This window comes from Cyprinus carpio, chromosome B19, assembly GCF_018340385.1.
Source record: "Cyprinus carpio isolate SPL01 chromosome B19, ASM1834038v1, whole genome shotgun sequence".
In the NCBI taxonomy this organism is placed as follows: Eukaryota; Metazoa; Chordata; class Actinopteri; order Cypriniformes; family Cyprinidae; genus Cyprinus; species Cyprinus carpio.
Window position 1 is genome coordinate 10,465,475 of NC_056615.1, and position 22,238 is coordinate 10,487,712.

The 22,238-nt window shown below is 36.5% G+C and overlaps 1 protein-coding gene across 1 annotated transcript; it reads left to right on the plus strand.

The window, feature by feature from the left end:
• The first annotated feature begins 1,333 nt into the window (after positions 1–1,333).
• Positions 1,334–21,644, plus strand: fam91a1 (family with sequence similarity 91 member A1). The gene is given in 25 exon segments (XM_042744700.1): positions 1,334–1,637; positions 2,634–2,718; positions 2,941–3,092; positions 3,967–4,024; positions 6,666–6,733; positions 6,958–7,071; positions 7,452–7,542; positions 8,322–8,384; positions 8,583–8,689; positions 8,774–8,812; positions 10,230–10,277; positions 10,279–10,343; positions 11,394–11,503; positions 11,672–11,781; positions 12,992–13,078; positions 13,412–13,541; positions 14,387–14,535; positions 14,943–15,077; positions 15,707–15,820; positions 15,930–16,002; positions 16,134–16,271; positions 16,582–16,689; positions 16,850–16,955; positions 19,718–19,805; positions 20,180–21,644. Coding segments are annotated over 25 exon segments (2,496 nt in total). The 5' UTR covers positions 1,334–1,565; the 3' UTR covers positions 20,366–21,644.
• The last annotated feature ends 594 nt before the right edge of the window (positions 21,645–22,238 follow it).

The following is a 22,238-nucleotide window of genomic DNA, read 5'->3' on the forward strand; positions in this document are numbered from 1 at the left end:
GGTTTGCCTCTTGCTTGAGAAAATAAGTTAAAAAAGGGCTGATATTTACCTGCTACCTATTAAGTGGCACATTCACCTTTCAGAATTTTAAATATTTTGTTCTTCAAATCAAGCTCTAAATCAAGCCATGGTGTTATCAATTTACCTAGTTTCACAGTCTTTATGTTATATAGAGACCTAACATTATCTTTTCATATATTTCCGTCAGTGTCCTATAGTGATAGATTAGCAATGTATTGCTTTTATGTAAGTATACTAATGTATGAAATCAACATAAAAGAAAATGAAAAGGGTGGCAAAAGCATGCAAATTAAAAAAAAAGAGATCATATCAGATGAACTGAAATCTAGATACTGGTACATATACTCCTTACAGCCCTATCATCAGCTGCATGCTGGGAGAAGATGAATTACTGTCATGTTTAGATTGCTGGAGAGGGAAAGAAAAACAAACATGCATCTAGGCAGATTATATGACAGTCCCAGAATGCCATGGAGTCTGGAATGCCAGCAAGGGAGCATCATCTTTAGTAATGTCACCTGTTCCCTTTGATGTACACAGCTGTGTTTGCTTTGCCTACTGCACTGCTTTCCTACAGTACCTAGTGACTTGTAGGTGTGGTTATGCATTTATCTTAACAAATACAGAAGATATTTGCATCAAAATCTTGATAGTGATAGTTTTATAATAAGGTGTGGGCAAAGATTTAGCATATGAGTTTCAATTTAAGCTATTACGGTTAATTTTGGTTACACCCTCACAACATTTGAATGCAATGCGTTTTAATGTTTGGTCTGCAGCGTTGCCTGATTCGCCAATGAATCGTTCATTTGAGTCGGATCTTTTTCATGATTCCGTTGAACCCACTCAAAAAGACAGGACTAAATGTAAACGTATATTTAGTTTCTGATACACTATGTTTTTTTTTAAAAAGCTTTATTAATTCAGTGCCACAAGAACATGAGGTTGTACATATTCACATGATCAAATTAACATTAGCTGCCAGAGAAAAAAGGAAGAAAATAACATAAATTTCAGTTTTACATGTTTGCAAGGTTTTTTTTTTTTTTTTTTTTTTTTTTTTTTTTTTTTTTCAAGTGATTTACATATCATTTAAAGCCTCTGAGCCCACTTCTTCTTATGTATGTATTATGGAATTTTCCTAACAAAATAAATGCATAATATGTTGTTCTTTGCAATTCAAATTTTCGTTTTCTGTATAAAAAAAGTACATCAAATATACACATTTCTATCATACATTCCATTTTTCTGTTAATTTAGAATTCCAAGCTGATACACTGTGCCGAATCATAACCGCAATCCCCTTTCGTCACGCGCTGAGCGGAAGTGACGTACATAGCCAGAAGCGTGACGAAGGCTGGCTTAAAAATACAACAAGGAAGTGGACGTTTACTGTCAAGGCTTAAATAACATTCATAAAGGAGACATCTAATTTCCTATCGGTGTCTTATCACTGAATAAGTACCGGGAGGGTATAGTCACCCCGGACTTACCCGCAAGCCCGTGAGTATCTGTTTGAATAACCGTGGAGCTCGAGTCCAGCAATGAATACGGACGTAGAATTTCACATCAGGCAGAATTACCCGTGGAACAAACTGCCAGCTAATGTCAAACAGGTACAGTAACACACCGCACACAAACACCGTCTGACCTGACTTTCCCATCACTGCCTGCCCTACCTGCGTAATAATTCACAGAATCAGCATGATTTCCAGAGATTCTGTCATTCATCTCATTCATTCAGTTATCCGTAAACACACACACACACACACACACACACACACACAAACACAAACAAACACAAACAAACACACACACACACACACACACACACACACACACACATCAACATCATCATCATCATAATTATAGTTTCGTTACTGTCATCAGATTCCTCTGCATGATACCTAATCATAAAAAAAACTGTAGGAATTGCATTTTTATATATAAATTAATCATTGCATTAGTTGTGTGTTTGTGTCGACTTTGTATCAGATGTTTCTTCTAAAAGAGTTACTGAAGCATGTGGGGATAACATATTGTAATGTTTCTTTATGCTTTGAAATATGTACAATATGTTACACTGAATAGTATATTATTCAAATAATGTTAACTTTTTATTGAATAATATTAAACAATAGTTCATGATGTTTTATTTTGCAGTGAACCAAATGTATATTATAATTTTTAGGCATTTGTATTCATTTATTGTTTATTGATATTTAGAATTGATTGATTTATTTTAGTTTTTAATCAAAAAGATATATCTTTGAGACATAAAAGTCCAAAAAAATAAACAAAAGAAAAAAAATTTGAAAAAAAACAATACAACAGAGATTTAAAAACAAAAACAAATAACACAAAAACAGTAGGAATAAATGTGGATAGCATAGAAATTGTGGCTTTGGAAATATTTGATAAAACATAGATTTGATTTTTGACATTTGACATGATTGTTCTTTAAAATTCAAATTCATAATATTCAATAATGCCAAATATTATGTGTTTGCATTGTGCATTATGTAACTAAATCCACTGGAATTAAATTTGCACTTTCATTTCTGTAAAAAATGTTTTGCAGTGTTTTAATTGTCATCCTGCTTTATTTATAGAGCCTGGGAAACTCGCAGCGTGAATATGACAAGCAGGTTCTTCTGTACAGTATCCGAAACCAGCTTCGCTTCCGCAATAACCTAGGTAAGCATTAGATGAACGGAGAAAATCTATTGCTTTTCTCTTCTATAACTCCTATTTTTCATTCTGACATTGTTCCAAGCCATTTGTGTTTCTCACTCTACTCTGGCCAGCCCAACAAGCTCATTGTAGCTCCTGTCAGCAGATGTAATTACATTGAAATAATGAGCCTTGTTGCTCTGATTTAGCGTCCCACAACACTGTCTAAAATCTCTCCTCTAACAGTCAGGCATGTGAAGAAGGATGAACGCAAGTATTATGAGGAGCTGTTGAAGTACAGCCGGGAGCATCTGATGCTGTACCCCTACCACCTGTCTGACATCATGGTCAAGGGTCTGCGGGTCACCCCCTTCTCCTACTACATCAGCATCATGGAGGTTCGGTCAAGTCATTATTTTTGCAGCTTTAATTGTAAAGAGAGAGTAATGGGGAGGATAGGAAGTCTACTAATTAATTTTCTCAAACTACCACATTATTTTATCTACACTTATCACTGATTCTGTGAAAACAGTCTTAACATATGGTAGACATGGGCTGGCATCCAAGTGTTCAGTGTTTTACTGATCTAGTTTGCAAGTGTTTTTCTTCCTTTAATGATAGAGGCGATAGAGAAGTATTAATTCATAAGCTCATTACAGTACAAGTTCTGCATTCTGATCTTGCTTCAGACAGGTATGTTTGCTAGATGTTAGTGTTTTGTTTGCACATATGAGGATTACTGTAAATGACTCATGCAGAGTGTCAGCTTACCATATTTTATCGTATAAAACAAGTGTCTGCTTTCTGTCTGTGTGACTTCTGGTGTCACTTATGCTAATTCATTTACCGGTGTTTTTTGTAAGTCTTTGAAAGATGCTCTGAGAGCATTCAGAGGGAAAGTTCACTATCATTATTTAGTCACTCTCATGTTATTCCAAACTTATATGTCTTTCTTTTTTCTGAGAAAGGAGTAGTTTTAATGCTCTCTTCCATGCAATGAATGTTTTCTTCTCCAAAAAAGAAGAAAAACACAATAGAAGCATCCAACAAGTAGTTTATTGCTTTGTGTGAGAAAAATCAGTCATCATTCACTTGCATTCTATGGAAAATTGCAGCTTGGACATTCTGCTGTAAACATTTATTTTTGTTTTCCATCGAGGAAAGGAGGTCATATGGGTTTTGAAAGGCAGGAGGAAGAGTAAATGATGACAGAATCATAACTCTTATTTCACTGGACTTCATTTGATTGCAATCTCTTTCCCCTTCATTCAGGACATCATGAACTGCGAGAAGAGTTATGATTCCCTGCCCAACTTCACTGCCGCTGACTGTAAGTTGTTCTCTCTCTGTCAAAGCTGGGAATCATTATTTGTTACTATTACTGACTGCTCATGCACAATAACAAGGCCACAAGCCACTAGAGACGACTGTACATTGCTCACTCAGAATGAAGTGGCACAGAATTACTCTGACAAATAGTGAATGTAAATATTTTAATGAATGTACTTTGCTAATTCTTCAGAAGAAATATGGCATTGCTTTCTTGATGCTTTAAATGTGCCATATATTCTACAAAAAGATGCATTTACTGTTTAATGTGACTCAGACGTGGCATACATGCATTTACTAAATAATGATTAGTGAAATAATATTTAGGAAATGTGAAATATGTGTATATACAGAAATATGGATAACATTTTTATTAAGGTTTCATTTCTTAGTTGCTTTGGATAAAAGTGTCTGCTAAATGACTGAATATAAAATGTAGTTAATACATGAGGTTGATTTAGCTTAATATTATTTTTTGAATATACTAATGGTCATTGCTAATTTATTATACATTAACTAATGTTAATTTATAACTAAAATGTTAAAAATGTATTAGTATATGTAGAAATAATAAATGTACATTAATTATGATTCCTTATACATTATTGTAAAGTGTTAGCAAAGTGAAATAGTTCGTGAAAATGGCATAGTATAAAAATTAGATATGAAGTAGGATTATAAAATTTATTCATGACAATGGTAAAGTTACATTAAATGTTGACATTAAAATTTCATGAAATAATGCAGTTTTAAAGGGTTGCTGAGGTTCAGTGGAAAACTATTGTGAAAATAGACAGACATTGACATGCGTAAAATGTATTTAGATTTTGGACTGGGGCATTTCGTTTGGCTAGTTGGATTATTCATTTATGCAAATTAGTTTTGCAATCACCACAAAGGAGAAACATAATAGTGTACAAGCACCTGACAACAAGACAAACCATCACATATTATTTTGTGGAAAAAGGTAGAATTCAATTTTTAGAGCATCATTGCATTTTACAAACCCCTTATATTTACACATAAGTCTTGTCATTATTCAACTGAAAGAAATGTGCCGGTGTATCTTCGGGGAATTGATGTCAACACTCTGATGTGAATTGCAGGCAAAGATTAAAGTGAATTGTGTAAGGCTGTACAGTCATACAATATACATCATATATTTGTACCCCAAAGCATCTGGGTACAAAATCATTGGCATAATAGCACATCATTAAACTATGTTATGAAACAAATCATTTGTAATTGGCCCATAATAGCTGGCTGTGCATGCTCTGAGATCTCACAGAACATGGTCTTTGGGTTGGGTAGACAGAAGGTAGCCAGCAGGCTATGCATGGGTTTCTCGCTCTAATCTCTTTGTCTGAAGTGAAGCTGCACTCCTGTCCTTCACAGCTCACCCCACAGCCTTTGGCATCATGCCTGGCACGTCGCTGTCAGGCCTGGCCTTCCCTAATGATCCCAGACCCCTGTGCCTTTATGCATGGTGAGGGACAGGCTGCTGAGGCCACAGGAAGGCAGGATCTGGGGCATAGAGGAATATGTTAAAATCACAGAGGTTCCTCCAAACACTAAAGGACATCTATGATGTCCTACCAATTGCATGCATAAGTGGTCAGCTCTCAATAGAGGTGAAAACTGGGTCCAAAATGTTCTGTGAACCTCAATCCACATTTGGAGATATTTGAAAACGCATGTAAGCTACATTGCATAAGTGTTTGTAATGCTGCCTGCCTGGTCACATTATCCATTGTGCTTTAAATGCACATACATGTACATCCAAAGTTTAAATAGTGATTCTGCTCAAAATTCCATATTTATTAATTTCAGATCACATTTATTCATATAGTGCTTTTAATGAGACATTGTTCTAAAGCAGATTTACAAGAGATGCACATTTCTATGTTACAATTAAGAGTAATTTGTTATCAGAGCTGACTGTCAAAGTAATGTCCATATGGCAGAAATGTACAGTTTTATTATAATAAAAATCATGCAGTTAATGACGCATTCCAGCAGAAACAAAGAACACAATTAAGGCAATGATTACATGTGATCATAATGATTACAATGAAAGGATTTTTTTTTTTTTTAATTTGGAATCAACAAGTATGCAGATTTTTTTTATATATACCAACGTATAGTGAATTCTATTTTTACAAATCGATTTTTATTAACATCTTTACACTGCAGAGGTAAAAAAGAAGCTGCTTCTGACATGGCATTTATGTTTATTTACACAGACCTTTTTAATGATTCTTAAAGGTGACAAATGTATCTACACAATTACATCATGTATATAGCCTACATATAAATTCTGAAAAACAAAACAAAATATTACAAATGGTCCATGACTCCCATTATAACCTCTGAAGCTGTCTTACACTGCAAAATTAGTCTCTTACGTGCTTACTCTTACTGTACAATCAACACTTTTCATTTTCACATTTGACTTTAATAGCAATAGTTAGAATTGATTTAGTTTAATTTTTTGTTATTTTTGTGCCTTTATCCCAAGCCCTCGTTAATTTCCGATCCTGGTGTATACAGGGTCATAGATTGCAGATTAGGTGTCCATACATAAAATATTTGGTAGTTAGTGTGCATTAGCGTATTTATTGATCTAACTGTTGATCTTTCAGGTCTGAGGCTGCTTGGGATTGGCAGGAACCAGTACATTGACCTAATGAACCAGTGCAGATCATCCAAAGTAAGTCGCTCTTGGTTTTACGCTGTAGATCAATTAGAATGTTATGGTTTACTTCCATGGAATATCTTCTGGGATTTCAACATGATGTTCATTAGATGGTTCTCAAATCTGGATGGTTTCATTGCTCCCTTTGAAGATGAAAGATGTAATCCATAGAGAGCAGTGCTTTGCACACACGGTGATAACCTTACACTGTTGCCTAAGCAGCATCTGTCTGTGGCTAGAAATTCTTCCGGAGGAAAACGGCTCGGGATCTCCTGCCAGCAAAACCTGTGGAGATCACAGTAGAGCCCTGGTGGGTGGTACAGACCGGATATATCACCGAGGATGACATCAGGGTAAGGCGGATTCATTTAACAATGTTTCTTTAGTCTTGTTCATAAAATTACATTAGGCTTTTGGAAATGGAAAAAGGGAAATAAAAATTACATCAAAGAAATGCAATCAATGAGAATAGAAATAAATTATTCATTTAATATTTCTTTTATGATGTAACTGTTTTCAAACACACCTTTAAAAGTTCTGTAAAATTTAAATAAAAAAGATGAGCAAAACATCAAAACAAAGAAACAAATTATTCTCAACAGCTACATTTTCCCTCATATTTCCCGATTGAAACTATCAGAGGACAAAATGTCTTTTAGTTGCTCATCTGAAGTTTTGTAACTGGAGTGAAAAACCTCTGGCCTTTATTGTTTTTGTGCTGGGTTGATTCCAGATCTGCTCTGGGGCGGAGAAGACGGCCATTGATAAGATGATAGATTCTGGACCCCAGCTGGCTGGATCAATGGAGTACAATGTGGTTCTGAGTGAGTGCCAGTTTTTTATAAAACCGCTTGAAATAAAGATGATCAAGTCAGGTCATGCTCTGTGCATAAATACAAGTCAGTGTACTCATATTTTAGCATTAATGTAATAATTGAATGTAAAAGACTTTGCTTTGGTTGTCATCCTTTTTCAGGACTTTTTCAGGATTGTATTACAATGATATTGCATATTTTGACCCATAAAAGCACATGTTTTAATGATATAATGGTCCAGAATTTGACAATGCTTAATTATAATTTTTATTTACACTTTTTATATAAGCTTAATTTTAATAGACTTTAACTTTTTAAACTTTGACATTGAAATGAGGCTCCATAACTGCCATGGTTAATAATAATAATAAAAATAGTAAAATAGTAAAAGTTATATTGACTCACTCCACTAATTATTATATTAATAGGGTATATTAATAACATAAGAATAATGATAAAAACAACATAATATTTACTGAATATTTAACATTTCAGCCAAACTGTCATAGTCTCTGCGTCCAGTCTGTACTGGTGTGCGCAGAGCTGTCCACTGGACCGTGCAGATGATTGGTTTCCATACACAGCAGATAATGGCAGCGCACAATCCAAAAATGTGGGGTAATTTTGAAGTCAGACCAGTACGACCTCTAACAAAAATGTAGTCGCACATGCAGGAAAAGTGGTTGGAAAAAGCCACCATTTAGTCACAGTCTGAAGCCCTGTGTTTTTATGGGTGGTACATTCAGTACAATAACTTTCTATCTATTTATCTTCTCCATTTTTTTCAGGTTTGTACAACCGGGGCTATATATATCTTGATGTGCCCATATCAGATGATAGCTGTATATCAGGTATGCACTGCAGTTTATCAAATAGGCTTTAATTATAACCTCTTTGGAAAAGGATTTTGCTTGTCCATCGCCGCAGATTGTACGTAATAGCGGATGGGAGAATCATTGATCAAAAAGTGTTGATAGGATGATCACAAATCCATTTGGAAGAATAGCAGAGAAAACATCTAGGTTACTCTTCTTGGTTTTCGTTTTCAGTGCCGCCGCTTGAGGGATTTGTCATGAACAGAGTCCAGGGTGATTATTTCGAAACGCTACTCTACAAAATCTTCGTTTCCATCGATGAGCAGACTAATGTGTCGGAGGTACATAAGTGCACTTTTCATTTCTTTTTAGTGATTCTGCTTGTCTTTGGGAATCTCATAGCACTTTTCTGTTTGTCATTTCAGCTGGCTAATGTACTGGAGATTGACTTGGGCCTGGTGAAGGTACGTGTCATGCAGGGATGAAAATGGAAGGTCATTTACATGGAATGTTTGATATGAAATGATGCATTTATAGCTGACGCAGGACGGTGAATCCAGGATGCACCGGTTCTGGAATTACCGCCGCAAAGGCAATTTTCCAAATTCTTTGGCCTTTTGATGGGTTGTGAAATGAGTCCTCCTTTGAATGTATGATGCAGACTGAGGAGAATGAGGAGTGAACCATTGTGAACCACTGAACATTTCCATGTAGCAGTTTAGCACCATTTCAGTATCCGGCAGAGAGGAAAACAAGCTTATTCATGAGATCCGTCATGAAAATCCATAACTTGCTGACGTGACTCAAAGGACACAATCTTTAACAATTGAATGAATTTATTTTTACACATGATAGCTAGTATTCATTTTCATTATCTCTTTGACATTTTGCTAGACAAATAGAATGAAACATTTCCTGCAGTCATCCCATTAGTGAAAACCTATTCATTTAGTAAATGATGTTGACAGAGTCTATTTGAATAGATCCATTGTCGTCAGTGTTTATGCGTGGCAGACATGGTTTCTTTTGATAGCCGTGTGCCTGAAGACAAATACTTTCATTGGAAAAGCTTGAATATTGGACCTTAATTTTGAAACACGAGACATTTTTTTTTCTCTTTTCTTTTTTTTTTTATAAATCATTTATAAAGCCAATCAAAGTATCCATTTATATAAGGATAGTTTTATGACCATTATTAATTAAAGATTTATACAGAATTCAATTCTGCTATTTTTTTTTACGAATGACTTTAAAATAACGAACACTTTCTCTCTCTCACATACACACACACATATGCAGTGATATTTAAATTCTCTCTCTTTTTTTTTTTTTTAAAACCATAATTTATAGTAAAATGAGGGAATATAGTATCAGGCTGTATGGAGCCCAAATCCTGACCTACTTTCTCCAGTACTATTCAGTCTTTCTCAATAGCTAACAGAGTTTTATCTTCACATGTGACAGTACCGCAATTTTCTTTTCTGTTCCACTTCACTTAGAGCCATTCTGAGTCGTGCTTATGGCCATGTAGAGAATAACCTTTGGAAAAATAAGGGAATATGTATTCATAACCTTAGCTTGGTTGGCCTAGCTGCAGAATCAGTTGGATGTTTCTTGTTGTCAGGTGAAAAGGGCAGATGGAAATTGTGTTTTGGCAATGATGCTGTGATAATGTTTATTATTATAAAGCTGTTTTCGATATCGCTATGGATTATTCATGAAGATGTGTGTGGATGCTTTCCAAACATGATTCAGAGACTGGCAAACTTCCTCAAAAATTAACGGTGCTAACATGCTATTATAGTAGTAGTAGTTAATAATCATCACTGTGTTGTGTATGAATGCTGAATGAATATTGGACTTTTTTCTATTGTCTTCCAGAATGCAGTGTCCATGTATTGTCGCCTGGGGTTCGCTATCAAAAAATCATCACCTGACCAGCCCCGACCAGCTGCACCCCTCGTGGAAGAGTGCCCCTTCGGTCAATAGACTCAAGTATGAGAAGACATACCTGACACTGATGAATAGGCCTTTAGTGCTGGCTCACGTCTGAGAAGCAAACAAAACTCTTGCTGCTCTAGATATCTCAAACTCCGGGCCGTTCACTCATTAAGAGATTTTATCTGTGTTATTGGACATAGTGGGCATTCTTACTGCTGGACGCCTGGAGTTTATTGGTGGACTGACCATATCATTATCACAAATATTACTAGGATTAAATTCTTCCAATGAATTGAATATCGATTCCTAAAATCCTAGGATTGGTATTTTAATTTATGCATTTGTAGTTGATGCATAAACATGTCTGCCAAACATAATTTGTGCCACCTCACGTCTAGCAGATGTTGCTGGGTTAGTGGTGGATAATTGTTGACACCTAACACATGCAGTACTCCACCTCTATCATATATCTATTTCCCATGCTAACTATTTATTTATTTATCATGCTAAACATGTTAGATAATAATATTTTAGTTTTTATAATAATTAATCATTTTTGATAATGTAATTCAAAGTAAAGAATTCTTCAATAAAATAAAAATCTTTTTATTATATTCTTGTTATAATTGTTATGCATTATTATTTATTAATTTCCCATAAAGGAAAACCTTTGTTTTTTTTGTGTGTGTTCTTCATAGTGACATTATAACAATTCTTCATTCAAAATCTTGAAAAATCTGAATATTCTTCTTTTCTGTACTAATATCTTATATTAGCTTTGCATCTAATATCTAATAATCTAACAGTTTGTAATGGCTAAAATATTTGGAAATGTGAAAGGAGAAATAAAGAGAACGTGTAGTGTTATGTGGTAAGTAATTGTTGACATTTTACTTTGTATATTCCCAAATGATTCACTAACAAATTAAAATCAGAATTGAATCAAGAGCTTGTGATTGAGATTCAGATTAAATCAGAATGGGAATGTATAGCCGGTTAAAAAATCTCATTATAATGTAACCAGCAGTTGCTGTATGTGTGAATGTCTCTTTAGTCTGGTGTTTCACTGAGTTTTATATCTGAGTGTTTTCTCACGCTTGCCAGAGGCACTATGGACCCTCAGAAGATGCTTCTGTCATGGGAGGGTGGCAGTCCAGTGATGGAGGCAGGTTCCTCAGCCACTGATACAGACACCACCAGCCTGGAGGACCAGGGTGAGAGCACAGCAGCATTCATTAAATCATAAACAGCTTTCCACTCATCCGTTAGACACTTGCTCACTTTACTGCAGTGTATTATTAAACATTAGACTGGCTCCCATCAGTACATAAATCACAATAACGTGAATTAAATTGACTGTGTGATTTTTCCCTGTCCTGTAGACACTGCAAGTGTGAGCAGTCTAAGTATTCCAGTCGCCCCGACTAAGAGGATCGCCTTCCTGTTTGACTCCACGCTCACCGCCTTCCTCATGATGGGCAATCTGTCCCCTGTTAGTGTCTCATTCACAGATTTAAGTATCTCTGCTTTACAACTGACATATAGTTGAAACACTACATGTGGCTTATTTTACTGTGTATTTTAAAGGGGTCATGAACTGCCTTTGTTTTTAATTTTGTACTGTTCTCTGAGGTGCACTAATAATGTTATCAAGATTATTACATAAAAAACATAATTCAGACGTAATAGGTTATTATCTCTCCTGTTTTTAACCCCCTCATCAGAACGCTCTGTTTGAATAAGCATTGTGGATTGTAGACTCAGAAGTAAATTGTATTTGACTGAAATGCTTCAATTGAAATATTTTTACCCATTTAACATTCTACCAATGATAAAACTATGCTAAATGATACGTGAGGGAGGGGCACTGGAAGGGAGCCTTTGAGCTCCTCATGATTACAGTGTTATAACAGTTTTATAAACCTGTTATAAAAACCATTATGTTGATGATTAGTGCTGTATAGTGATTTTCATACTAAACTTGTGTATAACATAACATAGGAGTAGCATATTTTGAGTTTTGATATTTGGCATAGGCTAGTTATGGGCTGTTTTTGACTGAATGTTAGACAACAGCAAAGGTAATCTAAATGTAAAAATAAGGGAAAGAAGAATGCACTATTAAAGAGCCAATATGGATCTTTAACGATAAATTTAAGAACTCTTATTTCAGCCTATATCCGATCTTACTGATACTTATATGTTTGGCATCCCTACTACAGTAATTGCCCTCTAATTGTCCTTTGTGGTATTTAGATGCTAATTCATCTGTTACTTGGTAGAAGCAGCTAAATGAAGCAGATGCCAATAAGGGCAAGTTGTATGACATGCATTTATCCTAAAAAACATGAACAAAACTAATTAAATGCAACCCAGAATGTTAAATATGAGTTCACTTGCCGAAAAGACAAAACCTGGTTTGTGCCCTCCACAATGTGTTTAGTGTGGTGAATTATTGCCTGCCGAGAGCATGAAAACATAGAAATTCAATTTTGTACACTAAACAGTTTTAGTACTGTTGTGTCACCACTTGAAGTCCAGTGGAAAAGCTGGACCCTGAAGATAAACCAGTTGAGAACTGCTGATTTAGTGAACTAAGAGGAGGAGTCATGCTCAAGGGTTTTCCAAGATTGTCAATCATCAAATATGTTTAGTATATCATCTATAAATATCGGGATTTCATGTGGTGTTTTTCGTCTCAGAACTTGAAGAGCCACGCCGTGACGATGTTTGAGGTGGGGAAGTTGTCTGATGAGACCCTGGACAGTTTTCTCATGGAACTGGAGAAGGTAATACCCTTATTATAGGACACAAAAGAAGCCGAGGGACACACAGTGGACAGACAATCTCCTTCTCTGTGCTCGTGTTGAAATAGAAAGGGGCCACCACCAGGGGCTGATTATACAACACACACACACTCACATTTTTCACTTTGGCACTGCTCTCACATCTCTTGCGCACACAAAAGCATAAAGGCTATTGCATTTCTCCCTTAATATCTCTCCAACCTTTAGTTATTCTTTTCTTGTTTGCACACGTTCTTTTACTCACTGACATAATGACTTTCTTTGTGTGTTGAGCTTGATAAAGATGCTTTATTTGCTTTATTATATTTCTATAAGGTTGAGAGCACTGCTGAAGGAGAGGCTCAGAGATATTTTGACCATGCGTTGACCCTCAGGAACACAATACTCTTTCTGCGCTACAACAAAGATCTCACGCCTGATCAGGGCCCCGATGTACCAAATATAGGTATGTGTTAACATCTGAGGGCCTGTATATACTAGACCTGGGTGATCAATAAAATATTTATGCATTAAATGTTATATTTTTGCTTACAAATTAAATGTATTTCTATGAATCAGTTCTTTTGAATCCTTTACATTTAAAATGTTCATGGATGGATTTTTAACAATGCAAAAAGGATGCAATAGTTATTTACCCTGTTTTAGTTCTTAAATTTATTAATTTATTTATTCTTATTTATTCTTATTTATTCTTAATTTTAATTAAAATTAATTTTCGAAAAAAATGGAAAAAATGAATTTTAAGTAAATTTTGTAATTTCAGAGCAAAAGCAATTATATCAAATATACTATACATATTGAGCATGTGAAATATAATAATACATCATAAAAAATATACACAGGTGGGCAAATGTTTGGAAAATTTATGAAATTTAAAGGTGTTTGAAAGATTCAAAGAAAGGTTGCATTTATTAAAAAATTATTGTGAAATATTATTATACTTTTCTATTTTAATATATTTAAAAATGTCATTTATTCCTGTGATGTAAAGCTAACGATTTTCAGCATTTAAAAAACTCCAGTCTTCAGTGTCACATGATCCTTCAAAAATCATTCTAATGTACTGATTTGCTGTTCAGGAAACGCTTATTATTATCAGTGTTGAAAACAGTTTTTGCTGCTTGATATTTTGTGGAAACGATTCTGATGGGTAATACACAGTGTCCTTAATTAAACTGTATTATTGTGATCTTTATTAAATTAAATTTTCTTTCAATTATGGAGCCGTACAAGTAGACACATGTTCACACGTCCTGGTTGGCACTGATGTATGTTTGTGTTTCTCGCCAGGCCTGCCTCTGGACCTCCTCCGCTGTGAAAGCCTGCTGGGATTGGACCCTGCCACCTGCAGCCGTGTGTTGAACAAGAACTACAGACTGCTAGTTTCCATGGCGCCACTCAGTAACGAGATCCGGCCAATCAGCAGCTGTACGCCTCAGGTAGCCCAGGAGACTGTAGTCAGACCCGTAGAGAGGGATGTGTGAACGCTGGGAGTTACGAGACTGTGCTCGCTCAGTGAGCAGTCAGATCCTTGTCCTCTTGAGAGTATCATTCAAACTAAATAGGTCTTTCTTTGCCTCCGGGTTTCTTTATAAAAGTTGCACCGTGTACAAAAACGCTACTCACCAACTACATCGCTGCATTTCCATAATGATCTTTTACATGCTGTTTAGATGTCTTTTACAAATAAGGTCAGCATTTGGCCTGGGGGAGAAGTTACGGTGTGCATTCGGAATAACTTCATTTCGTTACACTTCATTACATGTTTTGTCACTAGGAGCTGTTGCTTGGAAGTTGGCCATGTCTCTTAGAGTAGCTTTATATGTGTCTGATGTGTCTCTTCCAGCACATTGGTCCAGCCATTCCTGAGGTCAGCTCCATCTGGTTTAAACTCTATCTGTATTCTGTCACTGGTCAAGGCCCTCCTTCGCTGCTGCTGTCCAAGGGCTCCAGGCTCCGGAAGCTGCCAGAGAACTTTCAGGTCCGTTTCAGCATAAAAATATTTATTTCATTTTTGTTTGTGCTTTGTATGTACTGTATATACAGGTATATGTATATTAGGGGTCTTAAGATTTTTTAAATGTTTTAAAAGAAGCCTATGTTCACCAAGGCTGCAATTATTTGATAAAAAAATACATTAAAACAGTAATATTGTGACATATTATGACAATTTGAAATAACTCTTTTCTATTTTAATATAGTTTGAAATGTAATTTATTCCTGTGATAGCAGAGCTGAATTTCATCATTATTCCAGTCTTCAGGGTCACATGATCCTTCAGATGTCATTGTAATATGCTGATTTACTGCTCAAACATTTCTTCTTATTAATATTAAAACCAGTTATGTGCAAAAAAAAATTTCTGGAAACTGGTGCATTTTTTAAGCATTCTTTGATTATAAACATTATAATTGTCTTTACTGTTGATAAATTGAATGCATTCTCACTGAACAAAAGTATTAATTTTAATAAAAAAAAACTTACTGTCCCCAAAAATTTTAATGGCAGTATATGCATTATAAACCTGTTATTATCATATATAATTTTAATATATATAATATATACTTTAAGTAAAATAACGTTTACATAATCATTTGATATGTTACTCAGGCCTATGACCGACTGCTTATTACATCATGGGGTCATGACCCTGGGGTTGTCCCGACATCCAACGTGCTAACAATGCTGAATGACGCCCTCACCCACTCTGCTGTGCTCATCCAGGTAATGCAGGGAGACCCTGAACACCCAAGAATTCTCATATCTAACACATTTTCAATCTAATCTCATTCTAATTGAATTTTAAAACATTTAACAAAATCACTCTTTTCAGGGTCATGGAATGCATGGTCACGGTGAAACTGTCCATGTCCCATTCCCATTTGATGACGAGGACCTTAAAGCAGGTAAAGTCTTAGTTGTGTATACATATAGTGGTATACATATAGTTTTTTTTAGGGTCACTGTAGATGTGTTTAGCGCTCTGAATAGCCCAGACTTTCTAACTGGCTGCTCTGATTTGTGTTGCCTCTCCCAGAGTTCTCATATTCCAATATGTGTGCGCACAAAGCCCTTAAGATCCTGCGGGACAAAGTGGATCTGGAGCACCAGTGTGGCTACATCACCATGCTCAACCACAACAACAGACATCGCAGACGACCCAGTGATGCCGACGGTGGGGCTAAGAGCCTCTTCTTAATTCTAACTGTCCATTTAACCAATCTCTGAAATGCCTGATAAGGACGGCCCCTATACTGATCATTAGCCACTCCAGGGCTGTATCGATAAGTGCTGGAATTAGATTAGAATGAGAGCAACCGGGTCAAGCTTTTGCCAGTGTGTTTTATTAGAGCAGGTCTCTAATTCAATTTATGTTTTAATTGCAGTCCACACGTTTGATTGCATCACTAATCAGAGTGAAACCTGAACGCTACCTTCAGGGTCTCAAAGGAGCTTGAGATTCACTCTCTTTGCTTTCCTCACAGGAGACCCTGAGCTTAGCGGAGTGCTTGATGCCAGCGGAAGCAATGAATCTTTTGAGCTGGTTACGGAGGAGAATAACGGAGACGGCAGCAAGAAACCGGGATCAGAAGGTAGGTGTACTTTGACTTTGAGCCAGAATCTGCAGATTTTTTTTTTGATAAAACATGCAGAATAGAGTTAAACGTGTGTTGTGGGTACTGATAATCAATCAAGTCATGCAGCTGAGTCAGTATGAGGTGCTCAGAAAATCTTGTTTATTCACTCTCCCAGGGTCGTCCAGTGAGGATGAATGGGTTCCTCTGGAGCTTTGCTTTGGGATGCCACTTTTTAGCTCGGAGTTAAACCGCAAAGTGTGTCAGAGGATCGTCTCCCACAAAAACTCCACAAAAAACACATAAAAAAATCAACAAAAAACCCCCCCTTTTTTTTTTACTGTGCCTAAGAGTGCTTAAAAATACTGTGTTTGCAGACATGCACTGGCATATTGAGCTGCGATGAGCACCGTAGCTTAATGTGCCAGTGCATGTCTGCAAATATTTCTAGCAAAGCAAATTTGAATCCAGCCCATTATTTTACTGATCCCAGTCCTACTTCTTTATCCCATCATTTCCTGTCCTGTATCCACTATCTATATTAATAAAAGTGGCAAAAGGCTAATTCACTTCTATTTAAAAGTTTGGGGTTGGTACAATTGTTTTCTATTCACAATATTATTGTTAAATAATAATAATAATAATAATATTTATTATTATTTAATAATAGTGTTGAGGAATATTATTATAATTCAAATAACGTTTTTCTATTGTAATATGTTCATTGTTTTATATATATATATATATATATATATATATATATATATATATATATATATAATATATATATATATATATATATATATACTGTAGATTGTTATATATAATACATTTAAAGCTGCAGTCTGTAACTTTAATTTGTTTAAAAATGATCCAAAATCAATTTTTGGCCAAGTACATTACTTTAAATGTCTAGTTAATGTTGTAGTATTTTGTTGTTGTTGTTGTTGTTGTTGTTAATGCATTCAGTTCCTTTTCCAGAAATAACACTAAATTATATGAATAATGATATAATTAATCTGCTGTAATTAAGTAATCAACATTCATGTTTGTACAAATGACGGTTTGTTGAGCTTTCATTATAATTAGACATGTTATAACATGCTATAAATAAACATTTAAATAATTATACACATAGAGTACAAATTCTATGTATTTTTTCCAGTACAAAAATATAAATATTTCACCTTTGGCACGTTTTATTATCCTCGCTGGCTATTTTTAATATTATCGGCCCTACCACAGTGACAGATAACGTGTGAGAAATCACACTTGTCTCTGTGATAGTCTGTGACTGGCCTCTTCTTCAATCAAAACCAACATCTCTTGAATGAATACATTAAAAGTGTTAAGAAAAATTAAGCATATTTAATTAAGTTCATTTAACAGCCTTAATTACAATATACACTGAACAAAATTATAAACCCAACACTTTTGTTTTTGCCCCCATTTTTCCTGAGCTGAACTCAAAGATCTAATACTTTTTCTATGTATACAAAAGGCCTATTTCTCTCAAATATTGTTCACAAATCTGTCTAAATCTGTGTTAGTGAGCACTTCTCCTTTGCCGAGACAATCCACCCACCTCACAGGTGTGGCATATCAAGATGCTGATTAGACAGCAATAATATCACACATGTGCCACAAAAAAAAACCACACTAAAATATGCACATTTATACTTAATGGGGGGTCCGGGGGGTCCGACAACCAACCAATCATCTTCTGTTGACACCACCATTTGCCTCACGCAGTGCAACACATCTCCTTCACATATAGTTGATCAGGTTGTTGATTGTGGAATGTTGGTCTACTCCTCTTCAATGGCTGTGTGAAGTTGCTGGATATTGTCAGGAACTGGAACACGCCGTCGTATACGCTGATCAAGAGCATCCCAAACATGCTCAATGGGTGACATGTACGGTGAGAATGCTCGCCATGCAAGAACTGGGATGTTTTCAGCTTTCAGGAATTGTGTACAGATCCTTGCAACATGAGGCATGCATTATCATGCTGCAACATGAGGTGATGGTCGTGGATGAATGGCACAACAATGGGCCTCTGGATTTCGTCACAGTATCTCTGTGCATTCAAAATGCCATCAGTAAAATGCCCCTGTGTTCGTTGTCCATAACATATGCCTGCTCATACCATAACCCCACTGCCACCATGGGCCACTCGATCCACAATGTTGACATCAGCAAACCGCTCACCCACACAACGCCATCTGTCTGCCATCTGCCCTGTACAGTGAAAACCGGGATTCATTCAAGAAAACAACACCCCAAAAAACCACAAGACATCAAATAATATCATCATCCCACCAAACAAGTCTGACACGACGATTAACTGCAGTCAGATCGAGACCCCGATGAGGACGACGAGCATGCAGATGAGCTTCCCTGAGACGGTTTTTCTCAGTTTGTGCAGAAATTCTTTGGTTATGCAAACCGATTGTTGCAGCAGCTATCCGAGTGGCTGGTCTCAGACGATCTTTGAGGTGAAGATGCTGGATGTGGAGGTCCTGGGCTGGTGTGGTTACATGTGGTATGCGGTTGTGAGGCCGGTTGGATGTACTGCCAAATTCTCTGAAACACCTTTGGAGACGGCTTATGGTAGAGAAATGAACATTTGATTCACGTGCAACAGCTCTGGTGGACATTCCTGCATTCAGCATGCCAATTGCACGCTCCCTCAAAACTTGCAACATCTTTGGCATTGTGCTGTGTGATAAAACTGCACATCTTAGAGTGGCCTTTTATTGTGGCCAGCCTAAGGCACACCTGTGCAATAATCATGCTGTCTAATCAGCATCTTGATATGCCACACCTGTAATGTGGATGGATTATCTCAGAAAAGGAGAAGTGCTTACTAACACAGATTTTGACAGATTTGTGAACAATATTTGAGAGAAATAGGCCTTTGTATACATAGAAAAAGTCTTAGATCTTTGAGTTCAACTCATGAAAAATGGGGGCAAAAACAAAAGTTTTATTATAAAAATATAAAACAACACATATTAAAACTGAACTAAAGAATAAAGAACACACTCTGTTTCTTTTGCAGTCTTCAAGAGTTACTACATTCCAGTCGAAAACTGGCATTAAAAGTTCTCAGTTTTGTTCATTCTTTCCAGGTAAATCTTCACCAGTTTTATTTTGTGCCTAATATAATGTGGGTTTAGTTCATAGGAGCAGTACTAATGTCTTATTTCAAATATGTCATTCAGCTGTATTACAGTCATGGAAAACCAGGAAATATCAGCATTTCCTACAGGAACTTAATGAAATCTTATAAAGTCATGGAAATTTTTATAGTGGATATATTTTGTTCTATAGATATAGTGGATATATTATGTTCTGCTCTAAAATATTTCATCAGCTAGAAATTGCTCTATGAGAGTGCAATCTCTATAAAATTGGGCAAGAAGTGTGAGAGCCCTGGTATTTTTCACTGTCAGGTGCTCTCTGTATGTGGGTTGAGTTGACTATTTTTCACCGTCCCTCACAGGATGGAAAACAGCCCGCGGACCCTGACAGCGGGGTCTGGGGTCCCCTGAGTCAGCCCCCGGCAGAGTCTGGCGTCCCCCTCCCCGCAATCAACCTGCTCTTCAAGGACGGGGAGCTGAAGGAATGGAGCGGTCGAGCGCCGCCCTCCCTGCACATCTCTGCCCCACAGAGAGATCAGCCCACATAAAACACCACCCTCAAAATAACCCTGATCAGATCCACACCATACACCGCTTATGTCATGAGTTACCATGTTACCTGTGGCAGTCAATCACACACAGCCGTCAAGCGCTGCTGCCGCCATCCGTCACGTCTGGATGCGAGCGTCCAGAGTAAAGTCCCGGCGGCTTCAATCACATGTCCCATTCACCCAAACAAAAAATAGAAAATCTATTTACAAAAAACCTTTTAATGTGTATATAGACTTTGCTTGGAAAACATAGGACCAATCCTGGGGTTGGATGAAGTCGCCCTACTCGTATTACCATGTTTTGTGATCTGATGCATGATATCACTGCACAAAATCTCAAAAACTACTTGACTGAATCAGCAGGGTTTGAAAACACAAAGTTGAGGTTTACGTTTTGCACAAAGCCTGTGGATGACATTCAGGTTTACTAAACAAATTAATTTTTGTTGTTGTTGGGACTTGATTACGGTTTATTAGATAGTATTCCAGCAGGAAATCTTGTCCGTCTCAATTCTGCTTAGCGGAGGAGCGTTTCTGCTTCACTGAGACCAAAGACCAACTTGTTTTATGTTGATTTTTACTATTATTTTAATTTTGGCTGCCTTATTTGCTTTGTGCCCATTAGACTACTGTATCACCAAATGCGTTTATTCCACTAGGCCAGTTTGAACATGTTCCCACTATCTGCTTTTGTCCACACATCTTCAAGTAGTGACAACAAGGTCATCGATTATCCATCAGTACCTAGATGTGTTGAATATCAGTATAAGTTTCGAGTTTGTGCGAATATGCAGTAATACAGCATTAAATTCCCCTCAGTGGCCTGATTTTTCCCCCTCACGCCTTTAATGAGGGTGCTGCCAGTGTTTTCCCAAATCAAACCTTATGGTAGTGGTGTATGAAGACCGATTAGAGATCTTGGTGCTGCATGATGAGTGTGTAGAGTCGTTGTGTGTATTGTGCACCATCCTCTCCTCATCTCTTATTTCACCTTTCCATTCCTTCCTGCATCAATACGACCCAAACCACACCGGCTCCGTGCCTGACCCAGTCACAGTGTTAGGGAAAACGTAACCGATAGTTTTATAAAGTCACCCTGCATTTTAGGAACTCTCTGTTGTAGTGTATTTGATGGGACTGTGAACATGCTCTTGTAATTAAATGGGTACAGAAGTTACATTTTCCCCTCACGCCATCCCATTCTCCAAAATATATGTCATAACAAATTAATATGTAAAAATTATATGAAAGTACTAATAAATATGTTACAAAAACACCCATTGCAAGTCTAACACGTGGAGTTTGTCATTTAAAAATCTGTTTTCTTCAGTTTGTTGATGGGTCGACTACAGAAAGGCTGGCTCCCCGGTGACTGTAATTACTATAAAAACAAAAACACAGTGTCACAACAGGGCACACAGACTCTCAAAAATGGCACATGATAACATAGATATAACAAAAAACAAGAAGAAGAAGAAAAAAAAAAAGCATCTGATGATGCCTGTCAACAATTCATATCGAGATGCTCTTTATTTTAAATCTTACAATATGCGCGAGGTCAGTGTATGTAGTGGTTTGACTTTCTGTCATTAATTTCATAATTAATCTTCTTGTGGCTTAATAATTAAAATTGGCTTTATCTAGAGGCTTGCTCTTTAAAACTAGGTCAGTGACTATAGTCAGAAACTTTCAATATTTCAAGAAATGTGTGTATGGGAGGAAATTTGACACAGCGGGTGGCTACCCTATCCATTTTTATTGTAGACTTGCTGCAGCCTATGAAATTTTACACAGAGAAATACAGACTTGTACAAAAGGAATATAACCTTTTACTTCAGTCTCTCTGTATTTTCAGCCTTTCATGTTTCTA